Source organism: Arctopsyche grandis, chromosome 13, assembly GCF_051622035.1.
Source record: "Arctopsyche grandis isolate Sample6627 chromosome 13, ASM5162203v2, whole genome shotgun sequence".
NCBI classification, from domain to species: Eukaryota; Metazoa; Arthropoda; class Insecta; order Trichoptera; family Hydropsychidae; genus Arctopsyche; species Arctopsyche grandis.
Window position 1 is genome coordinate 14,031,802 of NC_135367.1, and position 14,490 is coordinate 14,046,291.

The window sequence follows — 14,490 nt, forward strand, 5'->3', positions numbered from 1 at the left end:
AATAATAAAAAAGTTATTGTTCCGTTTCAATACCTTTTAGCATAATTATTCTTATTCAGTGTGTTTAATCAGTATTCTTAATCAGTAGTCTTAACATCGCCAAAATTCGATGAAAGCTGAAATATTAATAAAGTTATGATTAGTATAAATATAAATGCATGAAATATTAAATAAAAAAACAAATTAAACTGTAATGAAAAAATAATTAGTATATTCTAACAGAACGGGATATATGTTTGTACATATCTACTATAAGAAAATTTCTGGTCGTCACAAAATTTACGATGTGATGATGAAATAATTAAAATATATAATAATAAATAAAAAATCTAACGTAGTAACTTTCTTCAGATACAATCAAGTCAAAATCTGCTATAATGTGTATGTATTTATAAATATTTACCTACATATGTACATAAGTATTAAATTTGAAAGTTTGAATCAATAACCCAATACGAACGTGGTGACTTTCAACATTGAAACATTAAATTTATAGAAAGAAAAGATTTTCGATGACACGACTAAAGAAACATATTACAATAGAAAAACGTACGCGTGAATATAACGAACTGCTCGACCCACACCCACGTTGTGTCCCTGGGAAAAAAATTGAGAGAGAGAATGAGAACCTTGGAAGTATTTTACTTCGACCATTATCCATCAATTTCGTATTGTACACGTGTGTGTTGCTGCCGTTTTTTTCTAGTGCGCTCTTTTTGCCCTGCTAATTTCCCTCAATCCCCGGAGAAACATCCATTAACATTTCTTACCAAGTCGGTCATCAGTAAAGCGTTAAAAACAAATCAAGTACGGAGCAAAAATAATAAAAACCCAAATTAAGAACTCGCGTGAAACAAGACACAGATACGATAGTAGCAATAATCGAATTTTCACAAATAGTAAAATATCGCATGGGAATAATACGTATAGAGAGATGAGTGGCGGAATGGGTACGATAGTAGAATAAACACGTATTGTATTTTTGTTGATTTTTATTTTCATCTGGGATTACACATTGAGAATCACAATATGAACTATGCATATGGATCACAAAAAACGACCATAAACACAATTTTCATATACAAAAAATAAATCTGAGCCACATATATATACAAAATATATTATAACATATACATATTATAATATACATATAAAAAATATACTCATTCTTTCATTGCACAATCAATAGTAATACATACAAAATTAATAAATTTTCAATCACAAACTTGAATATACGTAAATACGTTATAAATATATTTTCTGCTGCTGGATTCATCAGAACATATAAAATCAACCATCACCATATAAACTTGTACATACAAAACATATACAAAAATAACATATACATATATAAATAAAAGCATAATTTAAAAACTTGCTTATATTATGTTGTATTTTTATTTCAATGTTATTAATTAGATAATATATTTGAATCTTCGAGATTTTATATAAACTTAAAATGTATTATACATAAATATTTTTGCTATCATTAAAAGCCATTAATTTGAAATATGAAAGAATTTTAAATAATACATATATACTAACTTGTGAAGTTTATGCGGTTTTCATTTTGGCGAAAATTTTCGTTTGTTGGCAGGTGGAAAAATCTTGAAGTTGATCTACGTTAACATTATTTTTCTAAGCCTTAAGGGAGTTTTAAATTTAGGTAATATTTTTTAATAATGAAAAATCTACTTACATACATATGTATATACAAGTGGTAATTATACTTGTACGTAATCACTTAAAAATGGCTCTGTAAAATTAAAAAATAGAAACGTCTACAGTTAACGAATTTGCCGAAACTCTGTTTGTTATTTTAAGGCCAAAATGAAGGTCAAGAGTGAGAAATGAGTCTTCTCAAAGGCTAATCGAGATGCGTTTAGGGTATTCCACTCGAATGCGAATTTGATGAATATCTTGCAAATAAGTGGGCTAAAAATGAATTATTCCCCCTTTGATCCGTAATATACAAAAGATCCCCACCTTTACCCACCACTTTCTTTCACCTCGTCCACCTATAAATTAGGTTGAAATGTATTTACTCGGGACTTCCTTTGTGTCGACGAAAAAAATGTGCCGCTTTTTTATTTTCAGGAAGAGAAGGCTTCAAAGCGTCTCTCCCTTCCAAGACATCTTCCCCTCTTTCTGTCGAAACAGAATCCGTTCGAGGTGAATAAAAAAAATAAAAAGAAAAACAAAATGAAAAAAATTTAAGTAACGGGTGGGGGGGGGGTTGCGACAAACGAGGCTTTGTTTAATTTTCCCAGTAGGAAAAGGTGAGCAACTAACGGTGGAAAATCGATTGACCGACTCACGATTTTCCATGAAATTCAACGATGTCAACGATGACAAGATTATATTAAGAGTGAAAATTATACCTATTTGCCTTTTTTCGATTCAAAACTTCAATTAACAACGCGCATCACAATGCATCGTCACGTCGTTATGAGAAGAAGCTTACTGGAAAAATACATTATATTAATAAACATTATTTGGTAACATTAATTATTTCACACGAGATTCTACATTTAAAAAATACGAAAATTACGTTAAAGTAAATAAATAATAATTTTTAAAAACAATTACAATTATTTAGTTTTATTAAATTTTGAATTATATTCAATTAAACTCTTAATTTTAACTAAAATTAGGTAGAACATATAAAAAAGTAAAACCAGAAAAGCTACAATTAAAAATTAAAAAAATTAAACCCCTGTTGCACAATATCCTAGCAGAACTACAGTACCAAAATAATTAATTATATTTTAAAATTAAATTAAAAAAAACAAAAACAAATATAATATCAAACATTCACTTCGTGATTTGAATAAGTATTAAATTATATTTTAATGACATTTAAAATATTAATAGGAGTAAATAAAAAATATGTAGATTAACATTATTTGTACGATGGGGGGTTAAAACCTCTCGCATTTAGACGATAGTGTAGTAAAAATATTAAATTGCATACACATTTTAAATATACATACACATACATATATCACTCTTTACTAGAAAAAACCAACAACATATATAGTGTAACTGTTTAAAAATATCCACATATCCTATCAAAGCGAAATTAATTTTACTGATGCAAATTTTAAACATAAAAAATTATCAATATTGCTTTAAGTATTTAAAAAAAATGATTAAACATTAGTAAAAATTTTTTTCAGGAAATGGAGTACGGTTTGAAAAATAGACGCAAGCGCCATTCGACCGCATCTCTAAATACCCAAATCACAGCGTCTTCGTTTATCTCCAGGTAAAAGCTAAGGTTTTTCATCGAGTATCTCCTCAAGTTTGGACGCCTCCGTGACGGGCAATGAGCACGCATAATGGCGACACACGTACGCAGCTGGCGCATCTCCCAGAGGTCTAATTCGCGAAAACACTGCAAAACAAACAGAAACATTATATGAAAAAAATCTCTCGAACTGTGATTGAAACAAAAAATATCCACCATACCTATACAATGGTAAAAATTACAATGTCTTTCAACCTTTTTTGTTTTATGAAACTTTTCTAGTTTTAAAAATTAAGACAATTATTCTCTCACTGGAAACTCTCTCAAATGCTATGCTAATGGGGTTCAACGGAAAAATTTATTTTGTGTCTTTGTGTCCTCCCAACTTGCAATTATCAACGGCAACAAACAATATGAAATATCAAAAAAATATATTTTGAATTTGCCGACTAATAGATGCAGCTGTGGCGTAAACTGTTGTAGAACTAAGAAATTGTTTCTACCAATCCGTCAGCGGAAATTATAAACCAAAACAGATTGTATGTTTTTATAGACATCTAAATATATGCATTCAAAGTAAAATCAGTTTTTTGCTATTTATCGAGAATGAAGGAGTTGGTGTGAAAATTTTTGGGTTTTTTTTTTCGTTTGCCTGGACTTTAATATTAATATTAGGTGAGACAGTTAAAATCTAATTTGAAAATATAAACTAAATGATAACTGGCGTATATGTATATTTTAGTTATTTTTCTAAAAATAAATTTTCTAAAAATAAATGCAATTGGGACTGCTTAAGTTATAATTTTAAATTCCCCCTGTGGAAGCAATAGTCGATAATTAGTGATTTGCTAAATATATTTATTTACATAAAAATATTAGAAAACTAATTCATTTATAATATTTAGCCATGTCAATGCGATTAGAAGTTTGGGCTTATTTTTTTAATAAGAAAGGAGCACAATTCACCCCTCGTCGGATGAAATAAATGTGGTAAAAGCATGGGATGCAAAGGATCGACAACTATTGGGCTGATAAATCATTTGAAACGTCATAATATAGACTATAATGTGACTCAATCCACCAAAACTTTTTCGAAAGCTTCTTACAAAACAAAAAGGTAAACAGCCAATGGCGTACATTAATCAATGATGAATTTTATACGCCTGAAACGTTTATATGCAGATATATAATAATGTATTCATGAAAATGTAACACGTGAAAGAATATTCAATCACAAAAACAATAAAACAAGCTCCACTCTGATCGTTCCAGACACCTGAGGCACTCGCTTCGCATAATTTCGTTCATTTTTATTTATTTTTTATTTCACGATACTTTCAATATATTCACACAGACAGGCGCGTCTATCTGTCTCTCCCCACATATGTATATTATTTCCACTTTATCCAGGATTGAGAGAGACGCAATACATTTCAAAATCTTCAATGATGACAAACTCCAAAGTATGTAGAACGCAACTTACATACAGTTCGCTGTTCAACCGCAAGCTTTTCAGGGTTTTGGGACCTAATAGAGTCGATGATACATACGATGGTACAAATACATATGTACATATTTGCATACAAATATTATAAAATTGAAATGCTTGAGAAGTATTATAATTGATAACTTTATAAGGCTTATTTACATACAAAAAATATAAATATTGTAAATTTAAAAAATATATATATTTAAAAAAAATTTTTACGAGTATACAATATGTACGTACATATATACATGCATACACTTGAAGTTAAGATGTACATATGTATTAATGCCATCACATCGACTAAACGAATAGATATGTAGGTAGCCACCGAAGAAGTAAAGAACTCTACCTCACACAGCCCCAAATCAAACTTTCCCAATAGCGTCGAACCGAACCGGTCGACGATATATTAAGATTTCGACACGCTCGGTTCGCGCACTAATTAACGAAAAGCCGGAATCGATTTGATCCGGTGGCATACACCCACTCGCAGACTCTCATCTGTATTCAAAGGACAGTATTTCGATCGGATTTTCCTCGGTGTAGCTTGTGAGAAATCGAACTTTTCCAGGTAGCTTAGCGGAAGACGGGGAGAGCACGTTTTCGCCTATACCAGTTTTTCTACCTTCACCCCAATTTCCTCGGTCGCTTTTTCAGTTTCCATAAATAAAAACCTGTGGAGGTTCGACCAAAACCCAGAACCAGTTGCACAAATAATTTGAAAACCTCCCTTGCCCGATGCAATTAGTATGTTAGTAAACAATCTACATAAATACACCTACATACCTGTATTTAAATAATAATGTATTAGTAGATTATTTCAATATTTAAATAATTATACTTAAATTATTGAAACATCTTCCCATTGCCTTTTTGGACGAGATATTTATGTATATATGTATATAAATAATCAATATTCAGTTGAATAGTATATTATTAAGATAATTATTGAGATAAATTTAAATAATAGAAACAACATTTCAACTCTGAAATTGAAGAGTTAATAGTCTATTGGGTCTTGGCACCGAATTTATTTTGTTAACTTAATTATGTAAAACGTATCAAGAATAATACAAAACAAATGAAATATATGCCATTTAACTATGTAATAGAGAATAGTATGCATATATTACATTTGTCCCAACTTAAACTAATAGTGAAGTTGGGTCTAAGATTCATTAAGGTTTTATTCGTTTACTAAACTTGAACTTGTAAATAGACTTTCAACCATTCAATTGTTGAATTCTTATTTTTTGAAAATACATATATTTGTTCGACAATCCAAAGCAATAAGTCACGTAATATTAATTTTATAATTTAAAAAAAAATTGTTAATATCGCATTTGTTAGTTAGACATTTTAGTGTGATTGATGGTGTTGTTACAAAGTTAGGAAAGGTATAAAAGGGAAAATGCGTTTGGTTCGTTTTTGTGAAAACAGTCACGTCGTATCTTAAAAAGAGAGGAATAACCCTGTAAACGAGTTGCTTCGAGCTTTTCCGGAAGAGAGAAGTTGAGCCATTTTCTATTGGCTTTTCCGACCTATGCGTTCAAACAACTTGTATATATTGAATAGCCCCAGGGACAAATTGAGATTACCCAAGTCACAACTTAACCACACGGATCGAAGCAACCAAAGGAAACTTACAAGTATTTAAAAACAAACATCTCAATCGTCCATTACACCGGCTAGAGTTTCCCAAACTGTTACTACTAATTTAAATAAAAAATTACTAACTGAAGTGAAACAAACAGCTACTATAAATGTATGTAAGAACAACGATTTTTAAAGCTACACCAAAACTGAACGATACTGATTTAAGAAAATATTATACTGATTCACATTTGAGGTAAAACTGGCCATAAATTATATATATGTATAAAACGTTTGTATGTATTTGAATTGCACTGGTTAGCAAATATATGAATATTATGTGATGACTAATGAAAGTGTGATAAATACTAGTTTAAAATAATAAATCTTTGACACGCTAATTGAGGTTTATTTTTAAAGAGGAATTCAGTAAACAATAACAACGTGGATTGGTGCAATTTTTTTTTTTATTTCTTTAATATAATTTTCCCTAATTGTCTAATCTATTTTTACATATATGTAAAATTTCGCGGGAAACTAAAATTTACTGAAAAGCAGTCACAGTTTTACAAACGCTTTTCTACATAATCTGCTTATACTGCGATATGTATAGGTACAATGATACTGTTTAAGAAAAATGCCAATCGGAAAAGAGTATAAGTCGTGGGTCGTATTCGTTCCTTCCTCCGAATGAAAATTGATTATAGCAATTTTCCATTCGTGAGAGTTTTCCCCCAATTAAGACGTCCCAATCTGAGGCAAAATGGTCCCAGGGAAAATCCAGCGACCATAAAAGAGATAATTCGAGATGAAGATTTCGCCCTCGGGCGATTTTTGGCAACTTCTCTCGTTAATTGATCTATCCATCTTGTTACGGATAGAAGATTATCGCGGACAGAAGTCGCGCAACGCTTTTAATCTAAGAATAATTCGTTACAGCAATTTAAAATGAAAGATGTAGGGCATATTTAAATATCTACATATATACACATATAAACATGCAAAACCTTAAAAAAAAAATGAGACGTAAACGTTTCCCATCCCCAATTTACGAGTACTTACTACTTGATTCTTGAGTACTCTAATCATTCAAGTTGCTTTAATAAAATTCCTTTTTTCATAAAATTGAAAATATAAAAATTCAGTCTTAAATGAATATGTAAGCGGTCAAATTTTCATGAGCAGTCAATGAATTGGAATTTAAGTAAAATTAATACATATGTACATAGTAAGCCCAAAATCTGCATATATCATTTCTAACTTATTCAACCAATTCAAAAACTCTAGAATTGGGATAACGGTTTTATAATTCGAAAAAATATATTCAAGCATTATTTACGTTGAATGAAAGCGAAACTCTCCGAAATTCTGGGAGGTTCAATTATTGCGCAACTAATGAATAACTTGATTAAATTCACATGCAAAATCGCCTTAATTAAATCAATCTTCATTAAATAAGTAATTTATATGTCATATTTTTTAAAGGACTATCTCATATTTTTCACCCACGTCTCATAATTTTGGTCACGTCTCGCTACACATAATCATACGTCATAGTCAGTAAGTAGTATTTACGTATGTAAGTCAAATGTAAATGATAAAATGAAAACGGACATGGACAAGGATATTAAAAAGCGAAGACTCACAGATTTCCGACACACCTGTGTTGCCACACGCACCAGGATCTGCGACTGCTACAATCCTACCGGGTAACAGGCGAGTCCTGACAACCCTCAGTAGGGCTTGAGTGCGCGGATCATCTCGACCGCCGGCGATAAACACCTGAAAAAAATCACAACGCATACACATTATATAAAGTGGGATAAAATCACTTCGTCGGGGTAAGAAAATCGTCGTTAATGACTGTAATTTGATACTCGAAGGGAAAAACCCCTTACGGTGGTGGCTGGTGATGGAGTGCGTCCATTTATTTCAACCCCTCTTTATTTTCTCTCCCTACGAATCCCCTACGAGTCATTATAATTCAATTTACGGTGGAATTATCGATTTTACACGACCAAAAATATGTATCGGTCATTGTATCCTTTATTATGATTATTACATAATCATAATCATATTCCAAATCATTTTAAGCTGATTTTCCAAAATCAGCACGTTGTCAAGTCAACGAATAATAATTGAGTTGAATAACAATCAATGATCGTTAATGAAACTATAAAAATAATACTACCAACCAAACACATAAAAGATCCGTACAAATTTTCTCAATGCAATTTAATTATATGATATTGGTCGACATACTTTTGAGTTCAGTTCGATACCAAAATTTTCAGCGCAAAACCATTTCGTTTCACATACAGATGTCGCTCCCGCATAAAACATGGATTATATGCACTTTGGCGTCGGAAAACAACCCAATTCAGCCAGCTAGTTTACCGTAGAGGAAAACATCATTACGTTTCCTGCAGACGAGATATCTTCCGACAAAAATCCCATACACTTCAGTATAATACATATAAAAATCAAGACACCGGAAAAATCGGTCGTGAAAACAACCGAAGTGATGTTGCTAATGATCATTGGCGATTGCACACGTTTATATATATATACATACATATATGGATGTAGTCTTGAAGCTCGAATGGACTGGATCAACGGTGAACGTGCACTTTAATCGATTTATAAGTGCATCGAATGCGGTGATGGCATCAGAGGTCGCATCCCACTTTAGTATAATTAATTGGGCCCGATATGTAGGTGGGATTAAATTAGGGGAGAAAGCATTAAATTAGTTTACAGTATGTATGTACACACATACATATGTATGAATGTAGTTCACAGAAAAAGTCGTAACGTTATATCACATGGATGTAGTTATAAATATTTTATTATTATTGATATTTTAATAAGTTTCGTGGTAAATTTTATTGCAATTTATATTAAATCTATTTTTTTTTAATTGTAGAATACGTAAAAAAGTTTAAGGATTATATATCAGCCCTAAATGGTCTGTATAATACATACATATGTTATACTATATATGCAGATATTAATAAACGTACCTAACGCTACTTAAGCACAATAAATTGGGGAATAATTAATGAAATTAACGAGATAACAGGCGAGAAAGAATTAATTACTTCAATTCTCGAATTGGTGCCTACGGTATTTCGATATTACAACAAATAAATACGCGTAAAATAAATAAGCGTTGAATAAATAAATTGCTAAAACGAAGTCATAAATTTCACCGAGACGTAAAAGCCGTCTGTAATTGGTGAATTCCCACTAATACCTTTTTATAACAGAGAGATTTCGCATTATAAGCAAATAAAACTTATGTTTATATTATACATACATATATATGTAAATATGTCTAAATGTGTATGATAAAATATAGTAAAGCTAATAAATATAAATATAATCGGTTTATTTCCGTGGAATTGATTTCAGATCGAGAAAATATTTTACGACCAAGAAGTCAATAATCATAATGTTACATATGTATATAAATAAATACAAATTCTGTGTGAGCAGCTTTCTGGTGGGGGAAATTTCTAAAAACTATGTGTAAATCACAAAAAATCATAATTTTTAAAATATTTGTATGTACATACATATATAATATGAACACAACTATTTATTGTATATTGTTTACTAAGCCTGGAAGCATTTCTACCCTTACAGTGCACACATTTAAAGTTATGTAAAGGTTTAATAATAAATAATAAAAAAAAAACAGAACAATGCCATCAATTCAGTTAATTGGAAGTTTGCTATATCTAGTTTGTAATTGTAAATAGGTTTTTGAGCTCTTTTTCCTATTATGCTGTACATTAACATTAGAATAATATAATACTATGATTACTAACCAAATTAAATTAAATTGTAAAATAGAAAATTATCAGTAGATCAGTAGCTATTAAAATATATATAAGATGTATTGTGAACATAATTTCGTAATAATAAAAAGCATTTAAAAATCAAAAAAAATATCTAGTTTGTCAAATATAATTGCAAAAAATCATTGATGGAAAAATTTATTTGAGGGGAGAAATACGTTATCATGAAATTAAGTAAAATTATAAACTGTGTACATATATCTATGTACATACATATGTATTTTTGCTATGATAAACGACTGGGCAAGCTCGTGAAATGGATACACATTGAATCGGCATTTAAAATCGAATTTGTTCATGAAGAGAAATTTATAAAGTTGAGCCGCGTCCGCATTTAACCCTTCCATAACCCCTCCCCGACCGCTTAACTTTCACCAGTGACACTTAATTTATTCTGAGAGTCGACAAACAAATGTAAAACTTTCAGATTCGTTTCGAAACAAACCCATCCGCTGTTATTTAATAGAACAATCGCTTTTCGACTTCCGATCTACAAACCAGCCATAACAAACATATAAATAACTTTTGATACAAAGGTAAGAATTACACATGTATGCATATATTTATGTATGACATACACAAGCTTTTGGTTTTGAACAAGTCATTCCACTCCGCTGGAACAATCTGTTTACGTTGTGTAATATTGTCGGCGTATGTTTCGTCAAAACTTTTCATTGAAAATTATTAACATGTGTTTGAAGTGATGTAAAATTTAATTTCGATGTTCTATGTATATACATATGTATATGTACATATATAATATGTACTTATGTATATGTAAATAGTCAGAAAAGGACGAAAATCGTGCATATAAATAGATGTATACAATAACGCTCAAACGCTAAAACTAAATCTTATTTGCTGTAACCCTTCATCCACCAATGAATATTTATTAATTAATTATATTAATAATAAACTAAATAACCATTTCCTTCTATATATTATACTTCAAAATACTAACAACGACGTAGAAGTCGGTTGAAAAAATACGTTCGGTCGATCGGTCAACATTATAAATCAAATTAGGCAACCGACGCGTTCGCATCCATCACCTGAACGCCGAAGGACTAAACGACGTGGAGGAAGGCCAGTCCACGCATATTCCCTTGTGGCAGATCCTTACGTCCAGAAAATCCATCCACCCGAACCTATTGTGCGCCACCACGCGAAAATAATACGCTCGTTATCCACCCCCGGAAAATTTAACCTCACTAAATCATCATACTGTTTTTTTTTTTGCATTTTTTACGTTTTTCGCTTGTACTAAAGCGAGAGCTGTTTTAATTAATCATGGCTGCGCATTTTTTTTAATTTGTACAGCGATATTTCATAGTCGTAAATTCTGCCATTTGATATTCGTCATGCATCCAATTACACGTTTCGACCTCTAAATGGTGTTGATATAATAATAATAAAAACAAAAATAAATTTGAATATCATTGCATATTCGACAGCGACGGTTTAATTAAAATTGTATATGAACAAAAACGGTTCAATAGTCAATTTATATTCAAAATTTAACTTAAAACATGAAATATGAACTACATATGTATATATGTACATAAATATATGTACAGTGAGCGACAAAAATAGGTACGCACATAGATTTCGGACAAACAGCGCGAAACAAACCTCTCTACCTGCCGTAAACAATGAGACCCCAACCTTTTTTTTTTTACACAACTCTGTGTAACCGTTGGTTCAAAGATTTACAAAGCTGATGGTCAATTCCCTATTTAGTTTCGCGTTAACTTTGGTTGCAATAGCATCGCATCGGAAAAATGTCGTCCGCACGCCAAATGTCGACCGATGAAAAAGCGGTAATTTTGGCTCTTACGAAAGAGCGAATCGCGTATCGAGACATTGCTCGTCGGGTGGGGTTCAGTGAAGGTTCTGTGAGAAAATTCATCAAAAAATACAGTGATACAGGATTATTAACAAGGGCTCCAGGATCTGGAAGGAAGTAAAAATTGATGGAACGTGAAAATCGTGTCATAAAACGTGCTGCTCTTCAAGATCAATTTATTACTGCTTCTAAAATCAGGGATGAGGTTTACACTTCATCATCCACAGCAGTACATACCCGTATGATCCAAAGGAAGCTGAATAAATTAGGGTTTAGAGCGATCAAATTCGCGAAAAAGCCACTTCTGGCGGTTTCAATGAAGAAAAAGCAGTTGAAATGGGCCAAGGACAAGAAGAATTGGATATCAGAGGACTGGTACAGGGTGGTTTTTTTCAGATGAATCTAATTGGAATCTTATTGGATCAGATGGGAAGACCACAGTTCGCCGTAGAAGTGGAGTATGTTTTCACGCAAGTTGTGTTTCGCGACCGCGAAGCATTCCCCGTATGTCATGATATGGGGGTGCATTACAGGATATGGAATAAGGGCGCTAGAGTTCGTCCGAAGGTCCATGAATGCCATCCAATACGAAAACACGATACGGGAACGTGTTTTACCCACCATCGAAGCACTCATAGAATTCGTCGCTGAACCAATATTTCAGGACGAATCTGCACCTTGATATCGGGCTCGTTCTGTAAGTTATCAAACCGTTTTTCTATCTTTAATTTGTTTTTTTATGTGGTAAATATCATCGACTTGTTTTAGATAACCAATTATAAAGAAAGTTTGGGAATTAAATCCCTTACCTGGCCCGGGAACAGTCCAGACCTGAACATTATCGAAAATTTATGGGCGATTTTGAAGAGGAAAGTAAAAGCCTGCAATCCAAAAACGCTTCAAGAGCTGGAAAACATAATAACGGAGGCATGGGAAAAGGATATTTCCCCAAATGTTATAAAAAAATTGTTTTATTCTATGCCCAGAAGAATTGAGGCAGTAATCAAAAACAAAGGGGGAATTACTAAATATTAAGCTTTATTTTATTTATATATTATTGTTTTATGTATATATTATTAATAGGAAACATTTAAAAAATGTATACCGTGAAAACCGCTTTAAATTAAATTAAAAACTCCCGAAGAACTGCCAATACTTTTTTCCCAAATTTGTCCATTTCGTAAATAATTCCAATATCTCAATAAATACATCAATATAATTAATAATTTGTCTTGTTTTATTATCTTAATGATCCTAGTCATGATTTCAGAAACTTTTAAATGAAAAATATTGCGATATATACGAATAAAATGAAATTTTGCTACTGCGTACCTATTTTTGTCGCTCACTGTAGGTATATTTCTTATAAACTAAAATAATTTATTATTTCGCTTTAAAACTGACATTGTATAAATTGAATTGAGAAAATATACTACAAAGATACAAATGAACACAGCGTAGAAAAGTTTAATAATCAAAATACGCCTGAAATGTTATCATAAGTACATAGGTATTAGATGTTTCCCAACATAGCTTTGGTATCGACTTTAATTTTATTTTCAAAAAGGGTATACACTATTATAAATTAGCATTTTCTAAGAACTTTAATTTTATACAAAATAAGACAATTCTTTAAATTAAATCCAACCAATGACTCTTGTATAACAAGATTTTTATTATTATTACCATTTCTTCGCCGTATGATTTTTACATAACGATATAACGTTTATAGACACAAAGATTTCGCGAAATTCATACCATATGTACGATTAGATAACGTGTTGTATAAAACTAAAACATCATGCTCTACATCTTAAATTATGATATTTTACTTAAAAAACTTATTTTAAAAGCCTGAAAAAACTTCGCTTTGTCTTCGACGACTCAATGCACACTTTGAGAAAATATGATCACAATATACGAAACGGAAATTTGCAAAATTAGCACAAATCGAAATCGAGACGTCTGCCTTTAAAACGTCAATACTTTCCTGCTTATTATGGCAACGAATCGCGAGGAATTATAGCGAAAGGAAACATAATAAATTGTAGACGTTCGGCGAGTCTGGTCATAGTTTGCATAAACAATTTTTTAAAAATAGAAAATATGTATATTCACTTTTGTTTACGACCACTGCGCGAATCTCGATCGCGGAAGGCCGGACAGATGCTGACGAAAATTTATGAAAAGTTTTTTTTCTATCCACATTTAAACAAAATATACGAATAGATTCAACTGTAATCAATTAAGCTGCGAATTAATTAAGAGAATTGAACCAACCCGTTCCATCGAAGTACGCGGCATCTTCAATGGAAAACCCTGCTAAATTGGTGGTGAAAGTTTGGTTCAGCCCTACGCGGAGAGACGCTACTTAAACAAATTGCCGATATCAATTATCAAAACGATCCAAATGGCGCAGTAGGCGGTCTACATTGTCAAATTGTCAATT

At 31.5% G+C, this 14,490-nt stretch overlaps 1 protein-coding gene across 2 annotated transcripts in view; it reads right to left on the minus strand.

Moving 5' to 3' along the window:
- Window positions 1-1,272: 1,272 nt before the first annotated feature.
- The window catches only part of LOC143920709 (spermatogenesis-associated protein 20), a 77,949-nt gene continuing 64,731 nt past the window's right edge, over window positions 1,273-14,490 (minus strand). Inside the window, exons 5-7 of one of the 2 annotated variants that reach the window (XM_077443650.1) lie at window positions 7,994-8,114; window positions 3,239-3,397; window positions 1,273-2,463 (exon numbers count right to left, since the gene is read on the minus strand). In XM_077443650.1, coding sequence (XP_077299776.1) covers window positions 3,276-3,397; window positions 7,994-8,114 — 243 coding nt within the window. In that variant the 3' untranslated portion in view covers window positions 1,273-2,463; window positions 3,239-3,275. Of the gene's footprint in view, window positions 2,464-3,238; window positions 3,398-7,978; window positions 8,115-14,490 lie in introns of both variants that reach the window. The other variant, XM_077443649.1, reaches the window with a different exon arrangement.